At 30.5% G+C, this 17,609-nt stretch overlaps 1 protein-coding gene across 23 annotated transcripts in view; it reads left to right on the top strand.

The window, feature by feature from the left end:
* LOC139482316 (tetratricopeptide repeat protein 17-like) overlaps positions 1 to 17,609 on the top strand; it is a 48,043-nt gene that overhangs the window by 19,473 nt on the left and 10,961 nt on the right. For 3 of the 23 annotated variants that reach the window (XR_011654834.1, XM_071266137.1, XM_071266134.1), the window contains 6 exons: positions 420 to 644; positions 1,296 to 1,562; positions 6,852 to 6,993; positions 8,747 to 8,812; positions 9,826 to 9,923; positions 14,376 to 14,546. Coding sequence is in view for 20 of the 23 variants with exons in the window: in XM_071266137.1 (XP_071122238.1) it covers positions 420 to 644; positions 1,296 to 1,562; positions 6,852 to 6,993; positions 8,747 to 8,812; positions 9,826 to 9,923; positions 14,376 to 14,546 (969 nt within the window). In the remaining 3 variants the exon portion in view is untranslated. Of the gene's footprint in view, positions 1 to 419; positions 645 to 1,295; positions 1,563 to 3,617; positions 3,639 to 6,851; positions 6,994 to 8,746; positions 8,813 to 9,825; positions 9,924 to 10,795; positions 10,898 to 12,486; positions 12,535 to 14,372; positions 14,547 to 17,609 lie in introns of all 23 variants that reach the window. The other 20 variants (XR_011654833.1, XM_071266136.1, XM_071266133.1 and 17 more) reach the window with 13 other exon arrangements.

Here is a 17,609-nt window from a genome sequence, read left to right as displayed (position 1 = left end):
ATATAAAAGATGAAGAGCTATAATCCAAAAGGTCCAAAAAGTATAGCCAAATCCGTGAAAGGAATCAGAGCTTTGTACCCAAAACATTGCTTTGAAAAGTAAATTTTGAATAACTCCTTCTTGAAAAAGAGCATTGGGTAAATGCAGGTCAAAGAAAACACTTATGACACTCATTCAGTTTTACATGAAATGTAAAAAAAAATTAAGGATTATTTGTAACATTTTATGTTTTGCAATGTTTATTTGCAAATTATTAAATAAAAATATATACCTGGAGTTGAGAAAATCCTAGCCTTTGGACTGCTTTCTCAAATATCTATAAAGAATTGGAACAATTAAGAATTATCAATGACAGTAATATTCCAGAACTTCTTTAATTAAATAGAAATTTTTGCAATGTACCTTGATTTCTTCAACAGAAAATAGGACCAGAATGGATCCTTTACAATGTCGCTGGATTGTATTGGCGTGTTATTGGTAACAATTATCACGGTATAGAGTGTTTTAGAAGATCGTTGTACTTTGTACAGCCACAGTACAAAGATGTCCCTCTCGTTAACCTGGCCAACATTCTATACATGTGGGGAAAGTTTGAAGATGGTGTCAAAATCATGAAGGATGCTCTGGCAATTAATGATCTGGAGGTAATAATACAATACTGTGGATGCATTTATTTTCGTGGGTACCAATTTCGTGGATTTCGGAAAATTAGCCTATTCGTGGATATGTAATTTCGTGGTTTTGCCAAAGTCTGTATACAACCTTATAGACAATTTGTAATTCATTGAACATTTGAATTCTTGGTTAACCTGTACCCACGAAAACCACGAAAATTGGTATCCAACGAATAATGATGAATCTACAAAATATTTACAGTGTTATACTCAGAATTAAATTTTCCTGGGTATAAATTTTTTCCATTTTGTGGATATTTGATATCTTGGTTTTGCCAATCTCTGCATTTTAAGAGTAGTGAAAAATTTATATTGCCTTGAACATTCGAAATCCACAGAACTGCAAGTTTTATTCAATCAATGAAAATTAGTAGCCATGAAAATAAATAGATTGGCAATAAGAGGATAATCAGATTCTAATTTCAATATGAAGTGGATGTCACCATTTCCAGTCATGAAAAAAATGGGAAAAGAGAAAACTCAAATCTGGGATTTTTTTTTTTAATTTGTCCTTTTTCTGGTCCACGATTTTGATCATTCTTTAAGATCAAGTTTACACGAGGGGATATAATCAAAATTTTATTCATGCTACATCAATTAATCAATTCTTCTATATTTTAGCCTGATTCTCACTTTTTGTATGGAAATTTATTATGGGTGACAAAGAACTACACAGGTGCTGTCAAACATTATGAGAAGACTATAGACATAGAGCCTGAGCACCAGGAGGCCTTCAATGCTCTCAGAGCTATCAAATGTTACCTCAAATATCACCATTCGGCCCAGAGTGCTGCCCCTGCTGAGATGTCTCAACCCAACCTACCAAACTGTCCACAGAGGGCTCAGAACAAAGGCCAGGACACAGAAAGTCGAGTTATCTGTAAAAATGTAAGTGGCTGGGAGGTCAATCTGTTGGTCTTATGTTTAACTGTTGTAACTTTGGTTCTGTTCTTTTTCAAAAACACAGTGTATGATTCCATCATTCTTAAGGATTTACTTTAGGTGAAATTAAAAAGATATAAAATTGGAACTATAAGTCATAAGAGCATTATGTGATTACTGTAAACCAAGTTATTTTTGTGAGTGATTTATTTTTGTGATTTTCACGAGTAGAAAAATAACGCGAATATAAATCGTTGTGAATATGTAAAACTTAGATCTTTCCTTATTAAACTATATCCAGAAATGAGAAAATCTCGAAATTAAATAGCTGCGAAATAGACTAGAAAGGATAAGCTTCAAATATTGATAGGTTATGGAGCTCCTTTTTCAAATATTTGATATTTTTTAAATGGCGGGAAAAGTCAGACTCAGACAAAAGAAAAATGTGTGTTTTTGGGGCAAAATATTTTCTCCTGTATCATAAGGGAAAAAAAAAGGAGTCCGAACGTTTGACAAAAAATCCTAAACCTCACTTAAGTACATGTACATCCTCAATAAGACTTAAATCAGACTTAAATGACCATCATTTAACTTTAAATATTTTTGTCAATTTTTCTAACACTTAATACTGTAAATTCACAATAATAAGAACTTGATATATGTATCTATATGCACATTTTTCAGAAGTCTGAATCTCGCTTTTTTTGTCCTTTCATAGATTTTTATTTTATAATTTGCATTTCTGAATTTATAATAATCTTAATCTCTAGGAATGACTTGCAAGATTTTAAGTTCTTGTTGACTTGAGTACAATTTAAACATGGACAAAACCACAATTGTAGGAGGAATGTAAAATCAAAGTATCAACAATATTAAAAAAAAACAATTCACCAATTCTCACATCAAGACTGAAAAAATATAACAAAAAGGTTAAAACTAAAATTACAAAACAATTGAGTCTAAATTACTACAAAAATATCTCTGAAATTAAGACTAAAGTTACTTAAAAGAAAAGGCATTAAAACCTGCTTATATTCACTTAATACTTCTTAGTTTATAGGGGAGGACCTTTAACTAATAAATATCTATTTGTAAGCTGAAAACACATGAATAAAAAATCTGCTGTGGATTCATTATTATTCGTTGGACACCAATTTTTGTGGATTTCATGGAAACCCCAAAATCATGAATTCAAATGTTCAACGAATTACAAATTTAGAGAGCCGTGGTGTAGTGGTTAGTGCATCGGACTACTAACACCGAGACTAACACAAAGGTTCCTGGTTCGATTCTCGTGCGGGATAAAAAATTTCTGGAACTAAATTATCGGCTCTCCCTTGACACCATTTGCGAGTATGGTCTTGAGGAAACGATGATAGTCCGTCAGAAGGGGACGATAAATGGCTGACCCGTGTTAAGAGAGAGCCATATCTCTTGCACGTTAAAGACACCCTTGTAGATTTCGAAAAAGAGTAGGCTAATGCCGCTACAAGGCAGCACTCGCACCTGCAAAGTGGAAAGGGATTAATATAAGTTGCAAAACTTGTTTCCCAATCCATTATAAATAAATATGATTGAACTAAACTAATTACAAATTGCGTATAAGAGTTTATTCAGACTTTTGAAAAACCACGAAATCAAATATCCATGAAAATGCAAGTTTAGCTCACTCCATGAAAATTGGTACCCGCGAAAATAGATGACTCCAAAGTATTAGAGCACACATATATAACACACACTATGTTCGGATTTATTCATTGTTATGTATTAAGAATACCATTTGCGAAGAACTTTCTTTTCAAAGCTGGTATTTTTCACCAACTCATTATATAAAACAGACAGGAGTCGGTTTCACTAACAAATTTGGGACTCAGATTGTTTGTAAGTTAGTATGGTATACTGAATTGTTCATGACTTACTATTGTTTTATTGTAAAACTGACTTCTGAACTATATGTGAAGAGTAGCTGCATAATATTAACTCGAGTATTTCAAGTACTGTTTGGAATATAATTTATATTATTATATAACTATTAAATAAAGGATGGGTTTTTCTTCTTAGATGATTACAGGTGTTGAGACTGTAAGTTTGTTATAGTAATTTGCATCCGTTTGAGGATCTGCTTTTTCTGTACTCAAGAAGTCGCTTCATTTACACAGTGTTTAAATATACCATTGACAATTTGATCCTAGAACAGCTCATTGATTAAACTTATTTCCTGTTTGTGAACTAATATATTTTTTTTTATGGAAATCGAAAAATAAAGATGTAGGGTATAAACCAAAGAGATGACAACACAACCAGACTGAAAACCAAATCAACAAACAAATTCAGGTCATTGTACTTTCATTGGTCAAGTTCAAATCAAACAGAAAATTCATGATTTTAAAAGATAAAATAAGAAGTGCAAACAAAACTTATATAAACAATTCTGATGACTTCCTTTTCTCACTTTTGAAACAAAGCCATACATGTTCTAATTTCAAATAAAACGGGCTGCACTTGATTGTATTTACAATTGAAATATTTAAAACACTGGAGATAAAAATTGACATTTGGGTTGGTGTTATTAGCTAGGAAATTAAGTTAAATATTATACAAGTAGGTTTATATTATGTGGTCATATTTTATCATGAAACAGTAAATTTTGGCTTCATCAAATTAAAATAGCTGCCTTTTGGGAGTCAGTATTTTTCAATAGAGCTAGCTTGTACAATCTTACTTTGAGATTGAGCAGTAGTAAGTAGTAAGTAGTAAGTTAAAACTAATAATGTAAGTCTTTATACAAATTGTCAATGGCATTTTTAGATGTTGTGTAAATGGATAGCTCGGTCAACCCATTTAACTATAGATATTTCAATATTGTTGTGTTGAATGGAATTCTCACTAGTTATTGATATCAGGGGGACAGATTAGCTCCCCAAATACAGGCATATAACTTGCTACATTTGATTTGAATTTCAAATGAAAGCAATTTTAATTATTTTAGAATTTTATACTAAATTTTCACAAAATGTTATCAAATTATTATTTGGGTTCTATATGAGATTTAAAGTTGACTAGAAAATAGTTGATGAATATCATCATTAGAATATGACATCAAAATTGTATGTGAAAATGATTTTTGTCGAGGCCTGCAACAAGCTCGACATAGTGATAGTGATCAGGCGGCGACAGCGGCGTTAGCTAACTTCTTAAAAGCTTTATATTTAAGAAGGTGGAAGACCTGGATGCTTCATACTTTGTATATGGATGCCTCATGTTACAAAGTTTTCGTCAGTCTTATGTCCAATATCCTTGACCTCATTTTCATGGTTCAGTGACTACTTGAAAAAAAAGTTAAGATTTTTTGTAAAGTTAAATTCTCTCTTATTATAAGTAATAGGATAACTATATTGGTATGTGCATACCTTGCAAGGTCCTCATGCCCGTCAGACAGTTTTCACTTGACCTTGACCTCATTTCATGGATGAGTGAACAAGGTTAAGTTTTGGTGGTCAAGTCCATATCTCAGATACTATAAGCAATAGGTCTAGTATATTAGGTGTATGAAAGGACTGTAAGGTGTACATGTCCAACTGGCAGATGTCATCTGACCTTGACCTCATTTTCATTGTTCAGTGGTTATAGTTAAGTTTTTGTGTTTTGGTCTGTTTTCTCATACTGTATACAATAGGTCTACTGTATTTGGTGTATAAAGTGATTGAAAGGTGTACATGTCTAGCCGGCAGGTGTCATCTGACCTTGACCTTATTTTCATGGTTCAGTGGTCAAAGTTAAGTTTTTGAGTTTTGGTCTTTCGAATACTTATTGCAAAAGGTCAACTATATTTGGTGTATGGAAATATTTTATGATCTATTTGTCAGTCGGGCAGGTTTTATTTGACCTCATTTTCACGGTTCATTGCTCAGTGTTAAGTTTTTGTGTTTTGGTCTGTTTTTCTTAAACTAAAAGCAGTAGGTCATCTATATTTGTTGTATGGAAGAATTTTTAGCTGTACATGCCTGCTTGGCATCTTTCATTTGACCTTAAACTCATTTTCATGGTTCATTGGTCAATGTTTAGTTTTCTTGGTTAAATTTATGTGACAGTTGTAAGAAAGCTTTATATTTAAGACTATCAACATAATATATCAATAATTAGTAAAGAAGGCGAGACATTTCAGCGTGTGCATGCTTGTTAATATAGATTAAGTGCTAGAAATATTATTTTCTGAAAGGATCATTTCACATGAAATTCTCAAGAAAACTGACAAAAATTTCATTAAAGACGTAAGTCCATAATAGAAAGTTTTGCCTGTACCTAACTCTTGACAGGGTTCACAGTTCATGTGCTTGCTTTTCAGGTTCACACAAGACCTGAAAAGGTTCAGGTAAAAATTACACAACAAATATCTAAGCATTTATATACTTTCCAATAAGTCATTGTCTGCATCTGAAATAGAAGGGGACATGACTTATTGAAAAGTACTATAGTGGGAGAAAAATGGCTTTTTCATAACTTCTGTTTATATTTTGGCGCTAAAACATAGATTTGCTGATCTTTACATTTAAAAGAAAAAGTTTCCTTATCACAAGGACCTTACACAAAAGAAGATGTGGTATGATTGCCAATGAGAAAACTCTCCACAAGAGACCAAATGACACAGAAATTAACAACTATAGGTCACCATACGGCCTTCAACAATGAGCAAAGCCAATACCATATAGTTTGTATTGTTGGCGCTTATCTAAAAATAGAACAGATATGATAGGATTGCCAATGAGACAACTATTTACCAGAGAACAAATGACATAGATGTAAGCAGTGTAAGGCCACAATACCTATGCTGATTTGATCTGCTTAAATCTAAAGTTGACATTTTCAGTAGCTTATTACTTAAATAATTTTTTCTTTGAAATTAAAAAAAACATAGAAATATTTCTTTCTGATTAATATTATTTGTTGATTGAATTTTATTTAGAAGTATAGAGTGCTTGCTTATTGTGGGATAAGCTTATAATGTATATCATGTATTTAGCTTTCCAGATGTAATGGATGTTCCTAGTTGCAAATAGCTTTACCCCTGGGATTTTTTTTCATTTTGAAATGTAGAATTTGAAACCTGATCTTGCTTTCCAAGTACCAAACTTTTGGCATACCTGGTGAAGGTTTTCCATAATAATGTGTCATGCAGGCTAATGTGTGGAGCTGATACCTTAACAATTCAAGCAATCATATTGTATTGTGGACTATCAAAAGATGACACATCCATCTCTATTTAAAAATTTAAAGAAGGATATTGATTTTTTTCAGGAAAATGGTGAAGAAAAATGTGTTATTGAAACACGGAGCCGTAGCAAGTCTGATTGTAACGGCCATTGTACACAAACTTGTACAGTTACACCAATCAAACTAGATAGTTGTACAGGAGACATAACCATTGATCAACCTTCAGGTTAGTATGTACACAAATTTGTACAGTTACACCAATCAAACTAGATAGTTGTACAGGAGACATAACCATGGATCAACCGTCAGGTTAGTATGTACACAGACTTTGTACAGTTACACCAATCAAACTTGATAGTTGTACAGGAGACATAACCATTGACCAACCGTCAGGTTCGTATGTACAAAAACTTGTACTGATATATAAATTTCTGAATATTTCAAATGATACAAGAGGAATGCATTTTTTATGGCCCCGCAACGAAGTTGTCGGTGCCATATAGTTTTACCCTTGTCCGAAATTCCGTAATTCAGTCATTCCACAACAAACCATTATACAGAGTTTTTTTCTAAACGCCTTCAGATATTGGGCTGATTTTTGTTATGTGAGTTAACCATGATGAGTTACAGGTCAAGTTTAAGTTTTGTTCTGCTCCGCTAATTTTTGCCGAAATTACGGGCTTTGGACCTTGATAAATTGTTGAAAATGACAGTTATACAGGGTTTTTTTCTAAATGCCTTCAGATTTTCGGTATGTGATTTAACAATGATGAGTTACAGATCAAGTATAAATTTTGTTCTGCTCCGGTAATTTTTACGGAAATTACGGGCTTTGGACTTTGATAAATTGTTGAAAATCACAGTTAAGGTGGTACCTAACACTACAGGGAGATAACTCTGTACAGTCAGTTAAACGTTTTAATTACGTTGTGTTGTAAAAGGAATATTAAGCTTCTCAATGATCAAAATTGGTGTTTGTCAAATTGCTATATAACCAGTGTAATTTTTCTGGCAAAACGGTTGGTTCAAAAAAAATACTTTGACAAAATTATATGAAAATTAAACGAGCCAAATCAATTTTAGTGAAAGTGTTGGGTACCACCTTAAACAGACTTTTTTTTCTAATGCTTTGAAAAATTGTTCAAAATCACAGTTATACACACTTTTTTTCTATACACCTCCAGATTTTGAGCTGATTTATGATATGTGAGACTACCATCATGATTGTGTCCACATGTAATATAGAAATTGCAGACTTTTCAACTTTTTGAGACGGGGCCATTCGTGACGCTTTGACACATCTAGTTTTCTTCAATTTTCAGTTACAGTTTTATGAGCTACAGTTGTGTGCAAAATTTTACCAAAATCTGTGACTTACAATAATAAGAAGATGTAGTATGATTGCTAATGAGACAACTTTCCACATGAGACCTAGTGACGAAGAAATAAGCCGCAAATAGCCCACTTACTGTTATTTGACCTTAAGGATGTACTTAGGTGAGGTTAGGTGAAGATTAATAAATCAAGAATTTAAAATTGATACTATAAGCTGGTAGAGCATTCGTTAAGGATAAAAATAAGCAAAAAATATTGATAGGTCATTGACCTCCTTTTCGAGATATTTGAGATTTCGGGAAAAAGCTGACTCGGAATTTTACCTTATATTTGCATTGGTATTATTTGGGTCTCAAAACAAAGGAAAGAAAATCAAGAATTTTCAAAAATTTTGTTAAATGACCTTTTATGTGCTATTAAGTCTTATATGAAAAAATAAATGGGTGTTATGGGGCAAAATATTTTACTTTACTTGTATTGTATGGAAAAACACCAAGGAGTCCGAATATTTGACACAAATTCCAAAACCTCACCTAAGTACATCCTTAAATTAAAAACCATTGGATTTAGATGTGTGATTGATTGTTAGTTGGTGATATTTATTTTCTACAGAGTTTGTAATTATCATTGTTTATTTTCACCAGTTTCAGATACCCAATGTTCACAGAAAGGACCAAATCAACCATACCCTAATTCAGAGGAGCCTGTCTGTACGTATTAGTTGTTAGGTTCTAAATGTTTTTTATGCCCTCGCCATAGCGGAGGGGGCATTAAGTTTTACCCTTGTCCATCTGTACATAATTCTCTAACTTCAGTATGCCTCAACCAAATGTTATTTTATTCAGTGGAATATACTTCATAGTCTACCTGTTACTTACATAATCCTGTTATTTGCATACTCTTGTTACTTGTATAATCCTGTTATTTGTATAATTCTGTTATTTGCATAATCCTGTTATTTGCATAGATATTCCAAACACAAAAGCATTCATCATATAGATCTTTCTATTTTAAATGTAAGCAAGTAAGAAATTATTATAGTGACATGTGTATCATAACATACATTTATACAATTATATACATAGCAATTTGATATTTACACCCGGCCTATCAGACCTATATGTCACTTTAGCAATATTATATCATAGTCGAAAAACTTAGATGTTTACAAAACAAAAATACAGAATTAGATGCAAAGTTGTTTTTTCTATGAATGAATACTGAATTTATGAATTTTGCAGTTGGAATTTGATAGTGTTTCAGTAAATGAACAAGTTTTTTGCTATTGTCACTAAAATTGTCTAATGCGGCCATAGGTAGAAATTTATGTCTAAGTTTGTAATAGCATGGACAGTTTAACATAAAATGTTTTTCATCTTCGACCTCTTGTTTTTCACACAGTATACATATTTTTTGTTATTTGATTGCATAGAGTAACCAAAATAATCAAGGCAACACACATTTGGACAACAAGTTTCATTAGTGATGCTCTAGAGTCCAAATAGTCAGAAGTCAAAATCAATACAAAGTTGAAGAGCATAAAAATCCCACTTTATGATGGAAGTTTTTAATGACCTTGACTGTCTATATAGCCCTTGAGCTGTCAGAATCCCAAAATTGTATGCCAAACCTGGCTTTATCATGCATGTTTATATAGGCCGTCTATGCCTCTGAAACAACTTTGTTTGACCAAAGTCCACTTACTGATTTTTTTATCTTACAGTTTCAGCAGATTTCAGCAGTAAACTTGATGAAGTCAGTGATCACTATATGAAGCAAGGTCTTTGTGAAGGGGAGGAATGTAGTCAGTTGAGAGTTCAGGTAATAACCTTGAACTTTGTGACCTATGACAGCTTTTAATATTTCTATATGAAGTTAAATGTTTGTGTCCTAACAGTTATTTGTATGAACACTGGTTTGTAATTTCTTCCAAATTTTCCATTAATTTTAATCTATATACTTCACTAAGCACAGTATCTCATTTAGAACTGGAAGAAACAAGTTTTTGTATGTACAGTTTCACATTTTTGAGGGTACAACAAGTTTAATCATCAATCATGTTGATTTTTTTCTCACTTATTTTTGTTCTGTTACTTTGATAAATTTTATGAATTAACTCCCTTTTTGTTGAGAGTTATTTCCCCTTATTGATGCTTGTACTTCATTCAAAGAGTTATCTCTCCATACATATACTGACTTTATCATGTAATTCTTTTGTATTCTACAAAATTCTTGAATAATGTCATTACTTTATTCATGTTTGTCTATGAATTAATTATTAATGTAAAAGATTTTACACAATTATTCTACATGTTCTAAGTAATGCTCAAATATGTGTTACGCTCTTCATAGAAATCATTAAAATGTGTATTAAAATTATTCTAGAATGAATTTTCGAATTTTAAAAGAATTATGTGTGTGTTATTACAAAAATCATGTTTGCTTTGCATCTATTGGAATACTAACGTAACAATTTTAGCAAGTATTATATATGACTCTATGCTCAAATATTTGTGTGTAATATTTCTAACAAAAGTTATCTAATTTAGAATCTCACTAATATCTGTATGCCAATTCTAACAAACAATTATATCTATGAATATTGCTAATAATTGTTTGACAGTTCTAACAAAATTTTGTATCTTAGAATCTTGATAATATGTGTGTGACTATTCTAACAAAAATTGTTTCAGTGTTTAATTCCAATGAAGACCCACACTGGTTTGGTAGCCCACATAGTTACTCCTCCCAAACTTTTCATTCGCCCGGTCTCGCTGCACACATCACAGTGCATGGTAAACAAACTGTTGTTGTTCTGTTGTTGTTTTTCTTTTTACTTTTGTCTGTCGTTTTCACTATATCTATATATATCTGTTTATATATTCATCTGTTGTTTCTTTATAGAAGTAGGTCATCTGGTCATCTTGACCATGTTTTGGCCAAAGATTGTTCGTAAATCTTAAGCTGTAGCCCAATTACACTTTAATTTTCAACCTATCCATAGCAGGATAGGGAAGATAGTGAGCAATACTTAAAATTTTCAGTGCCCATCTACCCTTTGTAGTGGAAGACCTTGAAAAACGAAATAAGCTTTTGTATTCAACATATTTTGTTGGAATGTTTTCCGAAATCCAAGGCTTATTTTAATGTTCTGCTCACTTAGGGCATGTTCTATGTAGAATTTACAGAATTACCTGTTTAGTTATTAATGAGGACGGCTAGATTATTCACTTTGCGATGCACCTGTATTGATATTTTACATAGGTGATATTTCCAAAATTATAAGAAAAAAAATTCCTTTAGGTGCTTTGGCTTTTTCAATTTTTTTTAAGGTATAGTTAGTATTGTACTGAATAGAGGAAACATGTGTCTCTTATTTTTTCAGTTATAGCTTATAGTTTAGATATATATATTTTACGTGTGTTTAAATTCCTTTTTAAATGGTACAATTTTTGAATGGGTTCAAAATATCAAATTACTGTAAATTAAGAAATTATTGCAATGTTTTTATTTTTGTGAAATGCTACAGGATTATAATCGCAATAATGTAAACTCGCATTTTGAAATTTTTTATACAGAATTAAATAGGATAACAAAAATATTGCAAAATTAAAACACATTTTAGTCTAAAATGACAAAATCACAATCATAAATGCATGCAAAAATTTCTGAATTTACATTATTTTGTCTTCATATATTGATAGAAATACATGACACAAAATCAGTACATGTACAGGAAATAACACTAAAAAAGCAATGGAACCAGCGCTTTTATTACTGTTCTTCATCTTAATGTTACAGTTAGGCCTTCAACACGGGGCAAAATAACTCTCACCTAAGACAGCCAAGTTTCAGACAGCCCCTGGCAGTGATTTGAGCGGAATGCTCTTCAAAATAATATCCTGTTTTACAAATGTTTGCATTAGGTTTAAATGGGACATGCATGGCTTTAAAATTTTGACAGTGCCTAGCATAAATTCGCCACTTCCAGGACTTTCAGGTGGCGGCCTTTTAACCCTTTACTCCATGGATATTTTTTTTTTAAATACTTGATTCGCATAGGATTTTTTTCAGTAAAAAAAATCATCAGGTTTAAAGTGTTAATGCATTGTGAAAACTAATATTTCATCAATGAAATTCAAGTCAGATATTCTCATGAATCTCCTTTTCATATTGGATACAATTTTTTTTAAGTCTGATGCAGACATTTTGGAGACATAGCGTTTCAACTGAGGTACATGTACTACACAGGTGTCAAAAGGCGTCATTATGGAGTAAAGGGTTAAGTACCAAAAAATAAAACTGAAAATGACTGTATATGGTTATGATAGCATTGAATAATCATAAGCAACTAAGAGTCTAAGAAAAATACTGTTGTTTTCAGAAAAAGTTCAATATAAGAGATTTCCTCAAACAGAATATATGGCGTAATGTAATTTTCATTTTTATTCATTTTATTTGCATGTTTTCTGAATTTTTATAAACAGTATACAGGTATAGAGAAATTTAAAACAAAAAAAATGTTGCTCTAATTTATGGTATCAGGGTAAATCAAATTTAATACTCAGAGTACGACAGAAAGTTATTTCTAATAAATCCAGCATCATGCTTTAATGTTTCAGAGGGATTACTTTATGTTTACAGGTCTAAAGGAAATACTCATTGTATTTTATAGTACATGTATGACTATTCTATTTAATGATTTTGAGTTGAAAGTAGTATGGAGTGTAACTGTTTCTATCAAAACTTATGCTTTGTATACATTTTTACTAATGTAAGCAAATTTACTAATGTAAGCAAATTTACTAATGTAAGCAAATTTTGAAGCAGAAATTTATTTCTTTGTAAGACTTGAGAATTTCATTCTTACAAAGATAGTTGTATCATACATATTAACTTAAGTTTATCTTTATTTGTATATTTACAAATGAAGATAAACTTTTCTTGTACCATGTGTACAGAATGTATTCAGAAAAAATAACATTTATTAGGGGAAATAACTGATAGCAATTTTACAATGAAATGTACTTTTTGGCAAAGTCCCTAGCAAATAATATTTGTAATTTTTTATTTCTATACCTTCTGTCATATCTGTACTACCTTTGGATAAAATTAAAGGAAAGCCTTATTTGAATTGGTGATTGGTCATATATTATACAAGAAATTTTACAGTTGTTGTTAAAGTTTTTGCATGAATTTCTTTTTTCATATTTTTTAATTGTTCAAGTAATTGCTAATAAAAACTTCAAGGGGAGCTTGCATATGAATGTGGTACTTAACAGTGTTTAATTGTGATTGTACTTATTTTATCATGAAGGTCTGTTTATTGATAATATGATAAATTTTGGAAGACACTAATATAACACACAATACAGATGAAAAAAAGACAAGACTACTTTCAACTTTGCCAGCTGCTGATTAATGCTCTGCCAGGATTAATCCATTATTTTAATGTTTTATTAATGTCCAGTGGCAAATATTATATTCATATTCAAACTGAGAACCTCTTATTGTGATATGATTCTGAACACTGCCTGGTAAAACACATACAGTTTTATTTCTAATTTGAAATTTTATATATATGTCACATTAAATTAGATTTTTTTTTCAAACTAAAGTGGACTAGTCTTTGCATAGCATACAGCTCTTTATAGACCAGAGATTGATTGACTGCAAGTCAGAGAAGTAAAAGGGTGACATGCCTTCCTGCATATTGTTACTTTGTGAACTAGCATATTCAAAATTGGGATCATCATGTTGGTCTTTTACAAAGCAGGATTTATAATCATACCAAGTTAACAGCTTCATATTGAACATGATTGAATATGCAATTAATTTGCCATTAAATGTAAAACAAACATTCAAAATTTCAAAATTTAAAACATATCTAAATACATTCATGTTTGTTGTCGATACACTGAATGTATGCAGATATTAATACTTCTAGGCATAACGAAAGGGGATACACTGAATGTATGCAGATATTAATACTTCTAGGCATAACGAAAGGGCACTGCAAAACTTACATATTCATCACATAGGTTTGTTAAATTAATCTAAGGTAATAATGTCAGCTTTTTTAAAAGCAAATATTTAACACCCCATACTATAACTGTAGATTAATTTAGTTTTCTGTATTATGGTGCAAATTATTATTCAAATAAATATTACTTATGCAACTAATTTTGAGGACAAAACTTTTTAATATTGGGGTGTAATGTTGTATTGATTTATCATTCATTTCTTTTTTAATTCTTTGTTACCTATTAGCAGCAAGGAAACCAAAGACCACACATCAAGTTGGAATTCATTGATGGAGTTCTACATCAAAAGTTCATCTTTATGCAGACTAAGGATGAGGTCAATGTCGATTTCGATGTTTGTGTCATTTTTAATGACGGAACAAAAACACCAGGATGTGATAAACCTGAATTCAAAACTTATGTAAGTATTTAAAATTAGATTATTCAATGGTTTGGTATATAGTCTAGATGGAGGGATATACACTGTATATAGATTTAAGACACTAGTATTTTTTTATTTTTTTTCATCAAATTATTCCTTTTATTTTTTTATCACTCATTATTTTAAGATCATAATATTTTCAAGTTCAATGGTTCATTGAGCAAGGTCCAAAGGTCTTATTACAAACGTATGAATTTGTCATATGCGGTAAAACATAAAAAGGAATAAAAATATTTTGTGATATAGATTATAGATACAGTAATTGAAAATTGAGCAAATCTGCAATTTGAACAAATATTTAATACTTTTAATTCATTTATTTCATAGCGGCCTCAACAATAGGAAAGGGGTCGGTAATTTTGATGTTTTATCTATAATTTCACCATACCTGTCAATGCAAGTTGCAGATGGCTGTCTACAGAAAATTACTTATATCTACTAATTCTGTTTTCATCTATAAACCTTGAATCTAATCAATTTATAAAATTTTATAAAAGCTTATTATTAAATAATGTTTTTATGTTGATAAAAGATAGGAAAAATACTGTTCATTCTGACATTAAAAACCCAAGAAGAATCGATTGTATGTTTATAAGAAATTACTGATAATTGGAATAATTTTGCTGATATTTTTGCATTATATACATAGCACACAAGTAACATTTTACATCCAAAATGAAATTGATACATCTAAATTAATGAAGATTCAAAATAAGTTTGATTTAATAGATTTTTTGAAGGAAAATCAGAAAGATTAATGATAGGAATAGTGTATAGGTCAATCAACAATGATTTGTAATGGAACGGGAGCAGTCTAACTTGAACCATTACACAGAGGCCAGAAATTTTCAATATTAAAAGTTATATACAAAAGGATTTTTTTTTTTCCAATTGATTTTAGTCTACATTGTCTTTAATTATACAAGCCGGAACTGTTCTTGGCTGTAAATTTACATGAGCTTGCAATTTTAAAAGGAAAAAAAAAATCAGAAAGGTAAAAAATTGTCAAGAAAATTCAAAACCAAAAAAACTCGAAATTCTAAAGAAAACTTTAACCTTTGAACTGAAACGTTTGATCTTTTTGATTGACAGGTATGAACTACTGTTGTAATGTGAGATTGTTTTAGATTTATTTTTTATTATTATTACTTTTTTATTGTCTTTGTTTTTCAACTAGATGCCATGTTTGGCTATGAATTATGGGATATGTTACATGCTTCTATGATGTTTTATGCCATTCATTCTCAATAAGTTCTTTAAATATTTCTGGACTTCAGTTTCTTAAATTCTTCTAAAAAAAACTTCTATAAGACTTCAGTTTTGTAAAGTCTTCTAAAAAAAAATTCTTAGACTTCAGATTTGTAAATTGATTTTATATGTATTTTTAGCAGAGGATCAATAATTAAAAGAAGAGTTTCAAAATGACAATATTTATATAATTTACTTTTTTTACTATGATTAATATTTCAAATAAATTTATCTTTTTTTCTAAGCATTGTGCCTATTAAAATTCCTTCTCTTCATATTTAAAAATTTCAGAGAGTTACATTCCTTTGACTTTGTTTTTCCACAAGAAGACTTATTCTTTCTTTAAAATATTGAGAGGGTACAATTTATGTACTGCCATTTTCACAAGAAGGTGTTACAAGAATATGTAAGTCAGAAAAAAAATCAGGACAAATTTTAATTACAGTGCAGTTAAATTGCAATTTTTAATGTTAATACTGTCACTACCTCTGCTGGCGAACTGTTTGTCGTAGAGGGTACCACCAGACCAGTAGCTAGTACTTGGGCATGAAAATATGGATATTGTGATATAAAAATTTGATGTTACAAAATTTCTTGAATTTATTTGAAAAGAAGGAATATATCTCCTTCAATTATATTTCTGAGTACTTTCTCAGCTTTTGCTATACTTTTAGTCAATTTTTGTATCATCATCACCTCTTCAATTTTGTTGATAAATTTGGTTTTTAAAACATTTTGGCAACAATCATCACTGAAAAGACATTTATTGCGGTATACTGTAAACCAACTTATTTTCGCTCATACTTTATTTGGCGTTTAGCCCTTACTATCTCATTTCACGGAGATTTAATTTCACGATTTTCAAAAATGTTTGGTGTAGTAAAATAAGGAAGGATCTAAGTTTTACATATTCGCGACGATTTATATTCGCGTTATTTTGCTTCTCGTGAAAGTCACGAAAATAAATCGCTCGCGAAAATAAGTTGGTTTACAGTAACTTAAATGTGTATATGTTGGCTAAAAATCGGTATCTTTATTGCTATAAATGAGATGGTAGAATACATATATTGTTACCTTGAAAATTGGCCTACTGTGGATTCAATTTTGTTCATGGAAACTAATTTTTGTTGTTTTAGGAAAATTTGCTTAATTTTGTGGATACTAATTTTGTGGATACTTGATTTTTGGGTTTTGACAAATTCTGCATATTTTTCGTATTTCACAGTAAGGTGTCAAAATTTAAGTTAACTGAATTGTTTCACTGACATTTTAATTAATAATTGAACAAATATGAGGTTAAAAAACTTTGAAATTCTCCTTCCATCATTTTTTTTTTTTTTATTAATTATTTTACATTAAATATATAGGAAAGTTTTGATAATGAAATACCATTGCAACTAGTTGTGTTGATCTGTTGTCAATGATTATAACATTCTTGGTCAACTAAAACTACTCTCTTCAAAATACGTTCAAAAATAATTGTTTCTATTTTACGTACCCGTATACCGGGCCAACATGTTTGTGAGCAGATTATATAGATATAGAAAGATGTGGTATGAGTGCCAATGAGACAACTCTCCATCCAAATAATAATTTATAAAAGTAAACCATTATAGCTATTTATTGATCATGTCCAACTATAAACAAAATTCCATTACTTACTTACTTTCTATAAACCACTGAAAGGAAATTTTATCAAAAAATTATTTTAACGTTTTCATGATTATACCTTGATCTTTGTAACTATCGGGATAAAAGCTATGTTAAATTTAAGAATGATAAACAAAAAACTTT

The sequence above is a fragment of the Mytilus edulis genome, chromosome 7 (assembly GCF_963676685.1).
Source record: "Mytilus edulis chromosome 7, xbMytEdul2.2, whole genome shotgun sequence".
Lineage (NCBI taxonomy): Eukaryota > Metazoa > Mollusca > Bivalvia > Mytilida > Mytilidae > Mytilus > Mytilus edulis.
The sequence above is the reverse complement of the archived record's forward strand: the minus strand, read 5'-3'. Positions and strand labels throughout refer to the sequence as shown.